The sequence below is a fragment of the Lissotriton vulgaris genome, chromosome 1_1 (assembly GCF_964263255.1).
Source record: "Lissotriton vulgaris chromosome 1_1, aLisVul1.2, whole genome shotgun sequence".
Classification (NCBI taxonomy): Eukaryota; Metazoa; Chordata; class Amphibia; order Caudata; family Salamandridae; genus Lissotriton; species Lissotriton vulgaris.
Genome location: NC_141685.1, coordinates 507,982,255 through 507,994,909, shown reverse-complemented (window position 1 = coordinate 507,994,909; position 12,655 = coordinate 507,982,255). Strand labels below are relative to the sequence as shown.

The window sequence follows — 12,655 nt, the reverse complement described above, 5'->3', positions numbered from 1 at the left end:
AACCACACTCACCCTCTTTTCCACGTGACTTTTGCCAAAGGAAAGAACGGCATTCCAGTGGGAATAGGGTGTTGCCACGGAAAATGTAGGTGCCGAGCATAAGGCGCCGCCAAACGGATTGCTTAGGGAACAGGACTGTGGTCTAACAGCAGAGGACTGACCGCACCCTGCAACGCGTAAGGATAGAACCGAGCTGGACCTATAGCTCCACCGCCGGTGCTCAACAGCGCCAACGAAAGTACACGGACTAGAGCCTACCAGTGATGGCTCACTGATAAAAAGACACTGTGACGAAGAGATCTTGCATATTGAACTTAATTCCGCTCTCAACTACCTGGTTAAACCTGTTCATTGGTCACATTTTTAAGTTAGAAAAGATTTATGCTATGTAGTGTGTTTAATTGTGAGGAACATAACGAAAATGCAATTTCCTATGTGCTGCATTCTGCCCATCACCTCGACTGTCTATGATTGTACGCCAACTGTTAGTATCGACAAAATGCTAATTCATCGACGATGCCTGACTACCTGTAAACCCATCAATTGCAAAAATGACTGCTGTCATGTAAAAAGGGGCGACTGTGAAAGTTGAAGAAATTGATGTACATAGACAGCATTCATTCCCCTTCTTCTCCCACTCCTCTCCCTGTGAGCGCCATGACTACTGTAAATTATTGACCGTATCACCCTGCCAGTAAGAGCCCGTACCCATATGCGTATGTACGGCTATTTCAGGCACCATGGCCTTTCACCCATTGGAATCCCCGGCTTCTCTCCTGCGCGTATCTTAAACCCTCTCTCATGCATAGACCATGAAACCCTCTCCCTCTGCGCGACCCTACTGTGAAAGGCAACTCTCCTACTTGACTCGCACAAAAACCCCCCCATTCCTTCTTGAAGAGGCATCCTTCGCCTTAGCTGACGTAGCCCTCCCCAGCTGCGCCTGACTGCCCCCGCTCTCTCTTGTACGGGTCATAAGATCTCTCTCTCTCTCTCTGTGCGACTCTGACCCTGCGCGCACCCTGACCCCCTCCTTCTCCTCACATGGGCAAGTCATAAACCTTCTTCTTCTGCAAGGCCCTGTCCTTGAGAGTCACGGCCGCGCCTGACCAACACCTCCTTTCCTCCCATGAATACCCCTCTGTTGACGAGCCTTCCCTCCGCGCTCGATTGTCCACGCAGCATGAATACCTCTCCTTTGATGACCCCTTCCCCCGAGTCCGGCTGACCACACGTGTGCGAGGCCATCGCCTAAGCCAGGAGATACCATTTACTGCCCTTATTGTATGAAGTCACTCCTCTTCAAAGGACCCACTATTGATCCTAGCCACCCCACCCCCTGGGCTATGATCAGGCGTACACATCCTAAACAGTTGACGGAACACTCAGCTGCGTGATTGCCCTCCCCTCTTATCAGCAGGTCAAAGGGTCCCTATTGTGAACACATGTGGGGTAGGATTGACACGAGGATTATAGGGTTATCTTTCCTTCGTTTCACAATGCTGTGACTGTAATGCCGAATGTTTTGTAAGGTATAAAAGCAAGAGTCTCAGCTCATTTGTTAGAGCACCTCCCGAAAGACACTGTGTTTCGTGTCCGAAATGACTGGCTCTCCTCATGAGAATTAAACTCTGTTCTTGATTCCTGCTTCCAGCGCCCGTCTCTTTATTTGGTAACTATTCAACATGGGAACTAAGAGGCGGTTTGCGCCAGCGGCCTGGGCATCGATAGTAATATGGGCTCATGTTCAACAGTCTTTCATAACAGCTCATCGGGCACTTCCTAGTTGCCTAATAAAATACTTGTCATTAAACCTGAGATCTGTAAATTGGGTATCATATAGTAATAATAACAGCACCTAAAAACAGAAATGTGGTAGGAAGTGCTATATGAAAAATATATTTTTGTTATACCTAATCTGTTCAATTTTTAATTTGCAATAACAGTTGCCTTTAAATGAAAGAATATTGTGTTTCATTTAACCGGGTTTCAGATGATATGTCCTCTTTTATATGTTTTTGTTTCACGTAAAAGCTCTTTGTTTTATACGTACATTTCTTCACATCCTGGCCACAAATCAGATATATGCCAAAGGCAAAGTTTAACTGTGCACTGCTCATACATATTTTATGTGACATTTAATTAAAGAATACAGTTTGTTTAAGAAAAATCAATAATCAGACGCTGCCAGCACTTGCCATGGACATTGTGAGACGTGGAAGAGTTAGACGCAGGGTTCACTGCCAGAAATGTGCATTCCCACAGGAAAACTGAAAAATGTCATTTTTCTTTTTTAACAGCTTGGGTGCATGGGGATCCCAGAAAGGTGGTTTATCCAACTGACAGCTATGGACAGTTCTGTGGGCAAAAGGGCACCCCAAATGAGTAAGTATTGCTGGAAGAAATTACCAGAAATTATCTGATCTATTAAATGAGCATCCTGTATATAATTTAATAGGACATATTTGTATTACGCTACTGTATGATTCTCTGATGAAACTTTGTTCATTTTATGTGTAAATAAAGTTATTTACTTTAGAAACTTTATCTCCTACTTTTGCACATATACATAATAGTGTGGCCCTCATTCCTCTTGCCACTGGAATTCTTTTTTGCAGGCTTAACCAATCCCAAACCCAACCACCAAAACCCCACCGGATACATTTCGGCAGGTTTTACCTGCTGAAATCTACCAGGGGAAAACTGCAAAGGTGTGATTATTATCACACAACTAGTAATTCTGCATAAATAGTTGTTTGCACAGGAATTGAATTTAGCCTTGTACTTGTAATGAGGGCCTTAGAGGTAGAAAAGTATTGGATTTGAACACTCAGTTCTCACAAAATCTTCGATTTTTTTCTGGTCTCTAACCAGAACTTTTATTCTCGTAAGTGATAATAATGTTGACCTGCACCAGAGGTGCTAGTGAAAATACAGCACATCTGATGCAGGCCAATGTTACCAGTTATCAGAATTAAAGTCCCTTTGAGAACAAGACTATGGAATATAATAATTGATAGTGCAAATGTTTTTAATTGGGCTTACATTGAGTGTTCTAACATAGGTCTTTTCCAACAAAATGCACCATGATTGACATTCTGTGCTTTTGTTAGATGTCTTATTAACCAAAAATTATCCAACATGTGGAATATGTGGTGAGGGTTGAGGTTAGAAATGGGGGTCTTTAGTTTGCAATGGTTTGCACCTTTGTCCAAATAGGGACCCTTGCCTCTAGTCCGGGAAAGGGGCTACACTTCTAACATAACCGCTGCTCACCCCTTGGTAGCTTGGCACGAGCAGACAGGCTTATCTCTAGGGCAGTGTGTACAGCATTTGTGAACACATACAGTAATACAGTGAAAACACTACAAAAGAACACCACACCGGTCACCGGTTTAGAAAAATAAGTAATCTTTACTAGACTTAACTCAAGACCAAACAACAAAAATATACAATACAGTAATAAGAATATGACTTTAAAATGGTAGAGGTAACTTAGTTCAATGTAGATGGTAAATGCAACACTTTATTCTCAAAGTGCCTTGGATGCGTCACGCAAAACAAACAAAAGGGTCACAGGGAAGGTGATGCGTTGGTTCCTTACTGCAGTGCAGGTGAGGTGATGTGTCAGTTCCTTATCGGAGAGGAGATCATGCGTCAGTTTCTTACTGCGTTCCAGTTACAATGCGACAAGATGGCACATCCATGCTACGATTCGGTGCGATGCAACAAAATGGCGTCTTTGTTGCGATGCAACAACTTGGATGTGATGCGTGCACCCCCGACAGCTGTGTGGTGAAATCGATGAACTTGGGTGCCACGACAGGCCCTGCGACATGCTTCTCCGGTTATGCAATGGCAGCCTCTGCTGCACGCTTCTCCGGTGATGCGACACGCTCCCTCGGTGATGAAATGACAATTGCTGCGGCCGTGACACGCTTCTTCTTCGTTGCATCGTTCTTCCAGCTCCCAGCAACATGCAGTCTTCATAGGACCCAAAACCACAGCAAGCACCTCACTGCAGGTAAAATTCCCAGCAAGGAAATTCAGGGGGAGCTGGTGGTGAAGTCTTTGTGTCCCTGAGACTTCAGAACAGGAGGCAAGCTCAGCTTCAAGCCCTTGGAGATCTTCCTCAAGATAGTAAAAGTATACACAAAGTTCCTTTTCTCCTTAATTACCCATTGCAGGCAAACAGCAAACAGCACAGGTGTAGTCTCGTCCTTCAGCTTTCTTGGTTTCTTTCCTTGGCAAAGGGTTTGTCTTGATTCCCAGAAGTGATCTAAAGTTCTAGGGTCTGGGCCCCAATATGTTTACTGCAAAACCCTTTGTCCTCTGAAGGCACAGGGTGTCTGTGCCCAGCCAAAACTAGTTGTGTCCTCCCTGGTGCAGCTTCCTGGCAGGAGGTGGAGACAGCATTGTTGAAAGCAGAACTGGCAAGGTAGCTGAAAGGAAAACTCCTCCCCCTCCTCTCTAGTCTATGAAGGGTCAGGTCAGTGAAAGGAAGTCTCCTTCCCCTACTCTCTATTCAATGCAGGTCCTATTCAACCCAGCCCGACACATCAGACTGCTGGAGCCAAGGCCCTCTCCAGCCTCATGTCACTCACAAACCAGGCATAGAATACACAAACCTAGCAGAGGCATGCTGGATGGATGGTTAGGCAAGAAAATACCTACTTTCTAAAAGTGGTATTTTCAAACACAGAATGTAAAAATCGCCCACACTAAAAGATATATTTTAACATTCTGAGTTCAGGCATACTAAATTCATTTTTCTACCTTGTTCACGGGGTTAGTCAGGATTATGCCTATGGGAACAGATAGCCTTGCAATAGTGAAAAACGAAATTGGCTGTAATTCACTATCAGGAAATGCCACACACATCAGGACATGTCCTAACCTTCACATACAATGTACCCTCCCCCTGGGCCTACCTTAGGGAAGGTTTAGGGACTGTTTAGGGACTGGCAAGTGGGTGCACTTGCCAAGACGACATGGCAGTCCCAGACTGCACACAGACTCTGCAATGGCAGGCCTGAGCCACATTCACAAGCAGCTTCTATGGGTGGCACACCCAGTGCTGGAATCCCACCAGCAGCATTTGATTTAGAGGCCCTGGGCACACATAGTGCCTGGTACCAGGGTCTGACAGACAATCATGAGGGAAAATTAAATAAATAATTTAATGTTCGAGGCATATGGGCTGCAGATGGTACATTATGAATAGATCGCCATCTGGTGTTGGGCTCGGATGATTGCACTTTGTTTTTCTCTTGGAGAGTCTTTTGTCTCTTGGTGACTCCTCCCTTGGTTGGTAGTGCGCATGGGCATCGGCTCCATCCTTAGATTGTTTTTTTCCGCCATCGGGTTCGGATGAAGATCGAGACGCTCCAGATCAACTTCACAAGAAAGTGATTTTCGGCGCGTATTCCCTTTCCAATTCGACGGTATTGTTATTCGAACGCGTTCATTTCCATTCCGACGCGTTACAAATTCAAAATAGAAGAGAAAAACTTGGATCTACGTCGAAGAACAGGAGGCCTTTCTCGACGCAGTCAAGCCCGGAGTCCATGGAAAGGACTCCATTCAAAAAATGTCCAACGTGTGGTGCTAAGTTCCCACACAAGGACCTACACGAGGTGTGCAACCTCTGTCTATCGCCTGAACACGAATCCAGGGACTGCGAAGCCTGCGCAGCATTTTCCTCCAAGCTAACGATTAGAAATCGTCGAGCTCGAAGACACGAGGTTTCCAGAATGCAGGCGGAAGCGATCCCGGAGCTGTTCGGAGACGAACAAATCGAGGAAGAAGAGGACCAGTCGGGGTCGGAAGGGGACCAGTCGGAGGTTGAAGAACTCATCGAGCAACAAACCGTGAGTGACGACGTCCCCTTACCGAAAAACCGACCCCGTGCGGTAACGACCCCGCCCTCGGGCCCGGTCAAACCGCTGAAAAAAGTTTCCGACGCCCCGCCCTCGGGCCCGGCAACGAAACCGAAACTGAAACCGAAACACTCGGACTCCCACCATGTCGGATCCGAGAAAAGGGCGACATCGACTTCGGCACCGAGGCTACATACAAAGGAGAGCTCGGGATCGAAACATTCCATGTCGAAACATAAATATGACTTATCGCCCAAGAGACACTCGATACCAAGAAAGTCGGAATCGAGCAAACATTCGGTGTCGAAAACAACAAGATCTGACGATCGAAAACAAAAGCACCTGTCGGAACCAGGACCCTCGGTACCGATTCAGGAGCAACAGACAGATCCCAAACAAAAGATCTTGTTTATTGATCCACAAACTGGGAAAGTGGTCACGAAGAAGAGAAAGAGTGAACAGTCAGAAGATAAACCTCTTCCTTCAAAAAAGAGAACAATGGGGACGAATATAACTCCTCCTGCTTCTCCTCGTCCTAGAGTAACACCCTCTTCTCCTATTCCTCACAATAGGCCAAATATTCCTACACCTTCCACACCAAGACCAGCTACACCTCAGTCAGATGTAGACAGTGAGCTAGGGGAGGGAGAACCTCAAGGGGATGACGAAACTATCCCAGATGAGGAGGATCCATGGGAAAATTATGATGTAGGGTCAGATGAGGACAACGACCCAGAGCTATATCCCTCAAAGCCTTCACCACCTGATGATAACACAGGTTTTGTGCAGCTCATTAATAGGGCAGCAAAATACCATAAGGTAGATATACATACAGAACCTCAAATAGAGGATTTCTTGTTAGAGACTCTACCTAATGCACAGAGAACATCAGGTACTCTTCCTATGCTGAAAGGTCTTCTTACTCACACAGATGAGATATTCGAGAACCCAGTGAGAGCCAGGGTGTTAAACCCAAGAATTGATAAAAAATACAAAGCGGCTCCAAAGGACCCAATATTTATTAGAGGGCATGTACCGCTAGACTCGCTGGTGGTCTCAAACGCTCGTAAAAGAGCAAACTCATTATCTACAGGAGAGGCTCCTCCACCAGATAAAGAGTCAAAGTTAATAGATGCATCAGGTAAAAGAGTAGCATCACAGGCAGCGAATAGCTGGCGTATAGCCAATACACAAGCACTACTCGCACGTTACGACAGGGCACATTACGATGAGTTAGAAAAACTTCTTACACATCTCCCAAAGGAACATCAGAAGAAGGCAGACCAATTAATACAGGAAGGTAAAATAATAACAAATACTTCCATTAAATGTGCATTAGACGCAGCAGACACTGCAGCAAGATCGATTAACACTAGTGTCATGCTAAGAAGGCACGCATGGCTTAGAATCTCAGGATTCAAACAAGAGGTACAAACAGCCCTACTGAACAAACCATTTGATCAGAAGACATTGTTTGGTTCAAGCACAGACGAGACATTAGAGAAAATGAAGAAAGATACCGAAACGGCTAAGTCAATGGGAGCATTGCAACAGCCAACACACAGAGGTTCCTTTCGTAGATCCACCTATAGAGGGGGCTCAAAGAACACAGGAACGAATCAGCAATCCACATCTTTCACACCAACATCACCCAGAGGTAATTCAAGAGGCAGTTACAGAGGTAACAACAATAAGGGAAGAGGCCGCGGAAATAATAATAACCGCAACGCCTCAACACCAAAACAGTGACTTCATAGAACTCCCCCCAGACCACATAACACCGGTCGGGGGACGTCTATCACAGTTCCTACCTGTCTGGGAAAACATCACGTCAGACAAGTGGGTGAGACAAATTATCCAACATGGTTATTGCCTAGAACTCACAGATACCCCACCAAACATCCCCCCCAAACAGCGTCCAATGAGTCAGGATCATCTGACATTGTTAAGAGAAGAAGTGTTAGCACTTCTACAAAGCATGCAATAGAGAAGGTCCCAAAAGATCAACAGGGCACAGGAGTATACTCTCTATACTTCCTGATCCCCAAAAAGGACGGGTCCCTACGACCAATATTAGACCTCAGACCTCTCAACGCTTACATAAATTCGGAGCACTTCCACATGGTCACGCTCCAACAGGGGGAAAGGGGACTTTCTTTCTACACTGGATCTAAAAGACGCTTACTTTCATATCCCAATTCACAAAGCCCACAGAAAATACCTAAGGTTTGTGTTAGAAGGACAACACTATCAGTTCAAAGTCCTTCCATTCGGTGTCACAACAGCACCAAGAGTTTTCACAAAATGCCTAGCTGTGGTGGCAGCACACCTGAGAAGACAACAGATACATGTCTTCCCATACTTGGACGATTGGCTAATAAAGGCCAAGTCAAAGGAAGAATGTCTTCACAACACACAGAAGACAATTCAATTGCTGCACCACCTAGGGTTCACGGTGAACTACAAAAAATCACACCTGCAACCAAACCAGATTCAGCAATACCTGGGGGCTACAGTAGACACAGAAAAGGCAATAGCATACCCCAACCCAATCAGAGTACAGACAATGGTCGGGTTAATACAAAGATTTCAACCACAACACTCACTACCAGCACGAGTGTTTATGCAACTATTAGGCATGATGTCCTCCTGCATACTGCTAATACCACATGCCAGACTACAAATGCGCCCACTACAAGAGTGTCTAGCGACACAGTGGAATCAGGCTCAAGGTCAGATTACGGATCTGGTGTTGGTAGACGACCGTACGCATCGCTCTCTGAAGTGGTGGAACACAGAAAACATTTCCAAGGGACGGTCGTTCCTAGAGCCAATTCCACAAGTGATAATAACAGCGGACGCATCGCTCTCCGGATGGGGAGCGCATATGGACAGATACACAGTACAGGGGAAGTGGAGTGTGCAGCAAAAGAAACTGCACATCAACTACCTAGAGCTATTAGCAATATTTCTAGCACTAAAAGCTTTCCAAATGCAAATAACAGGCAAAGCAGTCCTGATCAGAACAGACAACATGACTGCAATGTATTATATTCAAAAACAGGGGGGGACACACTCTCTCCAACTGTCCAGACTAGCACAGGACATATGGAGATGGGCCATTCCTCAAAAGATCTACCTGTTAGCGGAACACCTACCAGGAGTTCAAAACCAAATAGCAGACATCCTAAGCAGACAGTCAGAGCAAGTACACGAATGGGAGCTGCACGACCAAATACTACAGCCATTCTTCCAAAAATGGGGGCAACCAGAGATAGATCTGTTTGCCAATCATCAGAACGCAAAATGCAAAGAGTTCGCATCCAGGTACCCACACCAAAGGTCCCAGGGCAATGCACTGTGGATAAATTGGTCCAACAGATTTGCTTACGCGTTCCCTCCTCTACCACTAATTCCATTACTGGTTCGGAAACTGCAGCAACATTCAATGACAATGATACTAGTGGCACCCACGTGGGCAAGACAGCCGTGGTTCACCACGCTGCTACAACTCTCACAAGTACCACATCAAAAGCTAAGGTTATTACCCATGCATCTTACACAGAACCATGGAGAAATAATGCACCCAGATCCCAAACAACTGAACCTAGCGATCTGGCTCCTGAGGTCATAGAGTTTGGGTATTTAGATTTACCACCAGAATGCATGGAAATCATTAAACAAGCAAGACGTCCTACCACCAGAGCATGCTATGCAGCAAAATGGAAGAGGTTTGCTATACACTGTAACAGTAAGCACATCAACCCTCTGGACGCATCCACTAAACAAATCATTTGCTATTTGTTACACTTACAGCAATGTAACCTAGCATATACCTCTATCAGAGTTCATCTAGCAGCCATAGCGGCATACCTACAAAACAGACAACATCTGTCACTGTTCAAAGTACCAGCAATTAAAGCTTTTATGGAAGGACTCAAAAGAGTCATTCCACCAAGAAGACCACCTTCCCCAGTCTGGAATCTCAACATAGTGCTTACCAGACTAATGGGGCCACCATTTGAACCTATGCATAGGTGTGAAATACAATTCCTCACATGGAAGGTAGCCTTCCTCATAGCTATCACGTCACTTAGAAGAGTAAGTGAACTGCAGGCTTTTACGATTCAAGAACCATTTATGCAGCTACACCAAAATAAAGTGGTTCTTAGAACAAACCCAAAATTCTTACCGAAGGTTATTTCAGCATTCCACATCAATCAGTCAGTGGAATTACCGGTTTTCTTTCCAAAACCACAAACAGTAGCTGAAAGAGCCCTACATACACTGGATGTTAGAAGGGCCATATTGTACTATATAGAAAGAACACAAACTTTCAGAAAGACAAAACAGCTATTTGTTGCGTTTTCTCCCACACATAAAGGCAATCCCATCTCCAAAGCGGGCATTGCCAGATGGATTGTAAAATGCATTCAAATATGCTACTTAAAGGCAAAGAGGACATTAACTGTTCCTCCTAGAGCTCACTCTACACGTAAACTAGGAGCATCTATGGCATTTCTGGGAAACATTCCACTAGATGACATATGCAAAGCGGCTACCTGGGTTACACCGCACACCTTCACAAAACACTATTGTGTAGATGTGCACACAACACAACAAGCTAGAGTGGGACAAGCAGTATTAAAAACATTGTTTCAGACAGTTGCAACAGACACGGGCGACCACCGCTAGGGAGAGAACTGCTATATAGTCTATTCATAATGTACCATCTGCAGCCCATATGCCTCGAACGGAATATGCTACTTACCAGTATGCATCTGTTCTTGGCATAGAGGGCTGCAGAGTGGTACATGCCCTCCCAGCCTCCCCGGAAACCTGTGTCTGTTCCAACATTATCTTATTTAGATACACTTACATGGGCACTCTTATCTGTATTCTACTATACTACTCCATCTAACCCTACTATGGCAAAACAATCTAAGGATGGAGCCGATGCCCATGCGCACTACCAACCAAGGGAGGAGTCACCAAGAGACAAAAGACTCTCCAAGAGAAAAACAAAGTGCAATCATCCGAGCCCAACACCAGATGGCGATCTATTCATAATGTACCACTCTGCAGCCCTCTATGCCAAGAACAGATGCATACTGGTAAGTAGCATATTCCTTCCCTCGTCATCTGTCAAAATCCCCCCCACCAGGCGCCACCAACCCATAACTCTTACCTGCACGGGCTGCGATTGGGTGAGGCATCGGAAAAACGGGCGCAGGAAGGGCGATGTGTCAATTTATTTGTTTTATTCAACCTTTTTCAGCTCCCAGCAACAGGAGCAACCTCCAAAGGCCCAGAACTGCAACAGGAACCCCCTGGCAGGTCAGAACTCCCAGCAGTGGAGTTCAGTGAAGCCGGTGGTGATGTTTTTGTGGCCCTGAGACTTCAGAACAGAAGACAAGCACACACAAGCCCTTGGAGATTCTTCACAAGCAGCTTCACAGCAAAGTTCCAGTCTTTGTCCCCTCCTTGGCTGAAGAAACAACTGCAGGCCAACTCAGCAAAGCAGCCCAAACAGCAAAGGGGCAGTCTCCTCCCCACTGTGCTTTTGCTCTTCTTCCTTGGCAGAGGCTCATCTTGATTCCAGAAGTAATCTAAAGTAAAGGGATTTTAGGTCTAATATTTATACCCCATTTTCTCTTTGTAGTCTTTGTTGCAAGAGTCTCTGAGCTCAGTAAAAAACATTTCTGTCCTCCCTGGTCAAGCTTCACAACAGGATGTGGAGACAGCATTGTGCAGAGCAGACACAACCTATTTAGGTGCTAGTGAAAACTCCTCCCACCATTCTAAATGTCGAAAATTCTATTGAGCCTGGCTGTGAGTCACCCAGGAAAGTCAGGACACACTTCAACCCCCTTGTGACTGTCTAGAGTGAATGTACGTCCCCAGCTCCTGTCACTCCAAAACCAGACGGTGAATACACAAACATGCAGAAGCACATAGGATGGTTAAACAAGAAAATACCCATTTTCTAAAAGAGGTATTTTCAAACACACAGTATAAAAACCCCCTTCACCAAAAGGTGTGTTATTAAACTCCAAATCTCTATCTTGTCCCAATGGAAAGTTACACTTGTAAGCTATTACAAAGCAGGTCCCATGTTAAACTATATGACAGCCAGCAATAATCACGCTACTTTTGGTGATAGCTTGCTGATATGGCCTCACATACTTAGCCATGATATCCACCTTCCATAGGATATCATGGCTAAGTCAGTTTCAAAGCAGGCGTAAGGAAAGTAGCGATAACAGAGGTTATCACTACTTTTCTTGTTGCTATGCTGCTTTGTGTGAGGCTTGATAATAGGAAAAATGTCGCATAGCGACATTTCTCCCGTTATCCTGGGGAGGAACGCCCACTTTGCATCTCATTAGAGATGCAAAGCTGTGCGTTGAGGGAAAGGGCGAAAAAGCATGGATTCATGCGTTAGTGTGTCCTTGCTAATAGGGCGTTAGAATTATCTCTGCTTTTTGGCCAAAAACGGCCGCAAAAGCGGCAATCATTTTTTAACGCCACCTTGTTTATATGCCCCTTAGTGACAGATGCTTTTCGTGACAGCGTGGCGTAGCTAGCTGAAGAAAATGTGCAAGCACTCTTCTTAAAAAAAAAGAAAGTAAAAGCGAACCTTGGATTTGCAAGGAAATTAAAGCATTATTAAATAACGAACAGAAGTTAGAGGAGGAAATCTAAGAGACATCCTCTCCGAGCATTTCACTCAGTTATTCCTCAGCATATCTGTTGAGTTTAAGAGGTAACCTTAA

General features: G+C 45.2%; 1 protein-coding gene across 7 annotated transcripts in view; it reads left to right on the top strand.

Annotated features, from left to right (window-relative positions):
• SLC44A5 (solute carrier family 44 member 5) overlaps positions 1-12,655 on the top strand; it is a 776,473-nt gene that overhangs the window by 523,162 nt on the left and 240,656 nt on the right. For all 7 annotated transcript variants that reach the window (XM_086953881.1, XM_086953880.1, XM_086953875.1 and 4 more), the window contains exon 4: positions 2,301-2,385. In XM_086953881.1, coding sequence (XP_086810007.1) covers positions 2,301-2,385 — 85 coding nt within the window. The remainder of the gene's footprint in view (positions 1-2,300; positions 2,386-12,655) is intronic.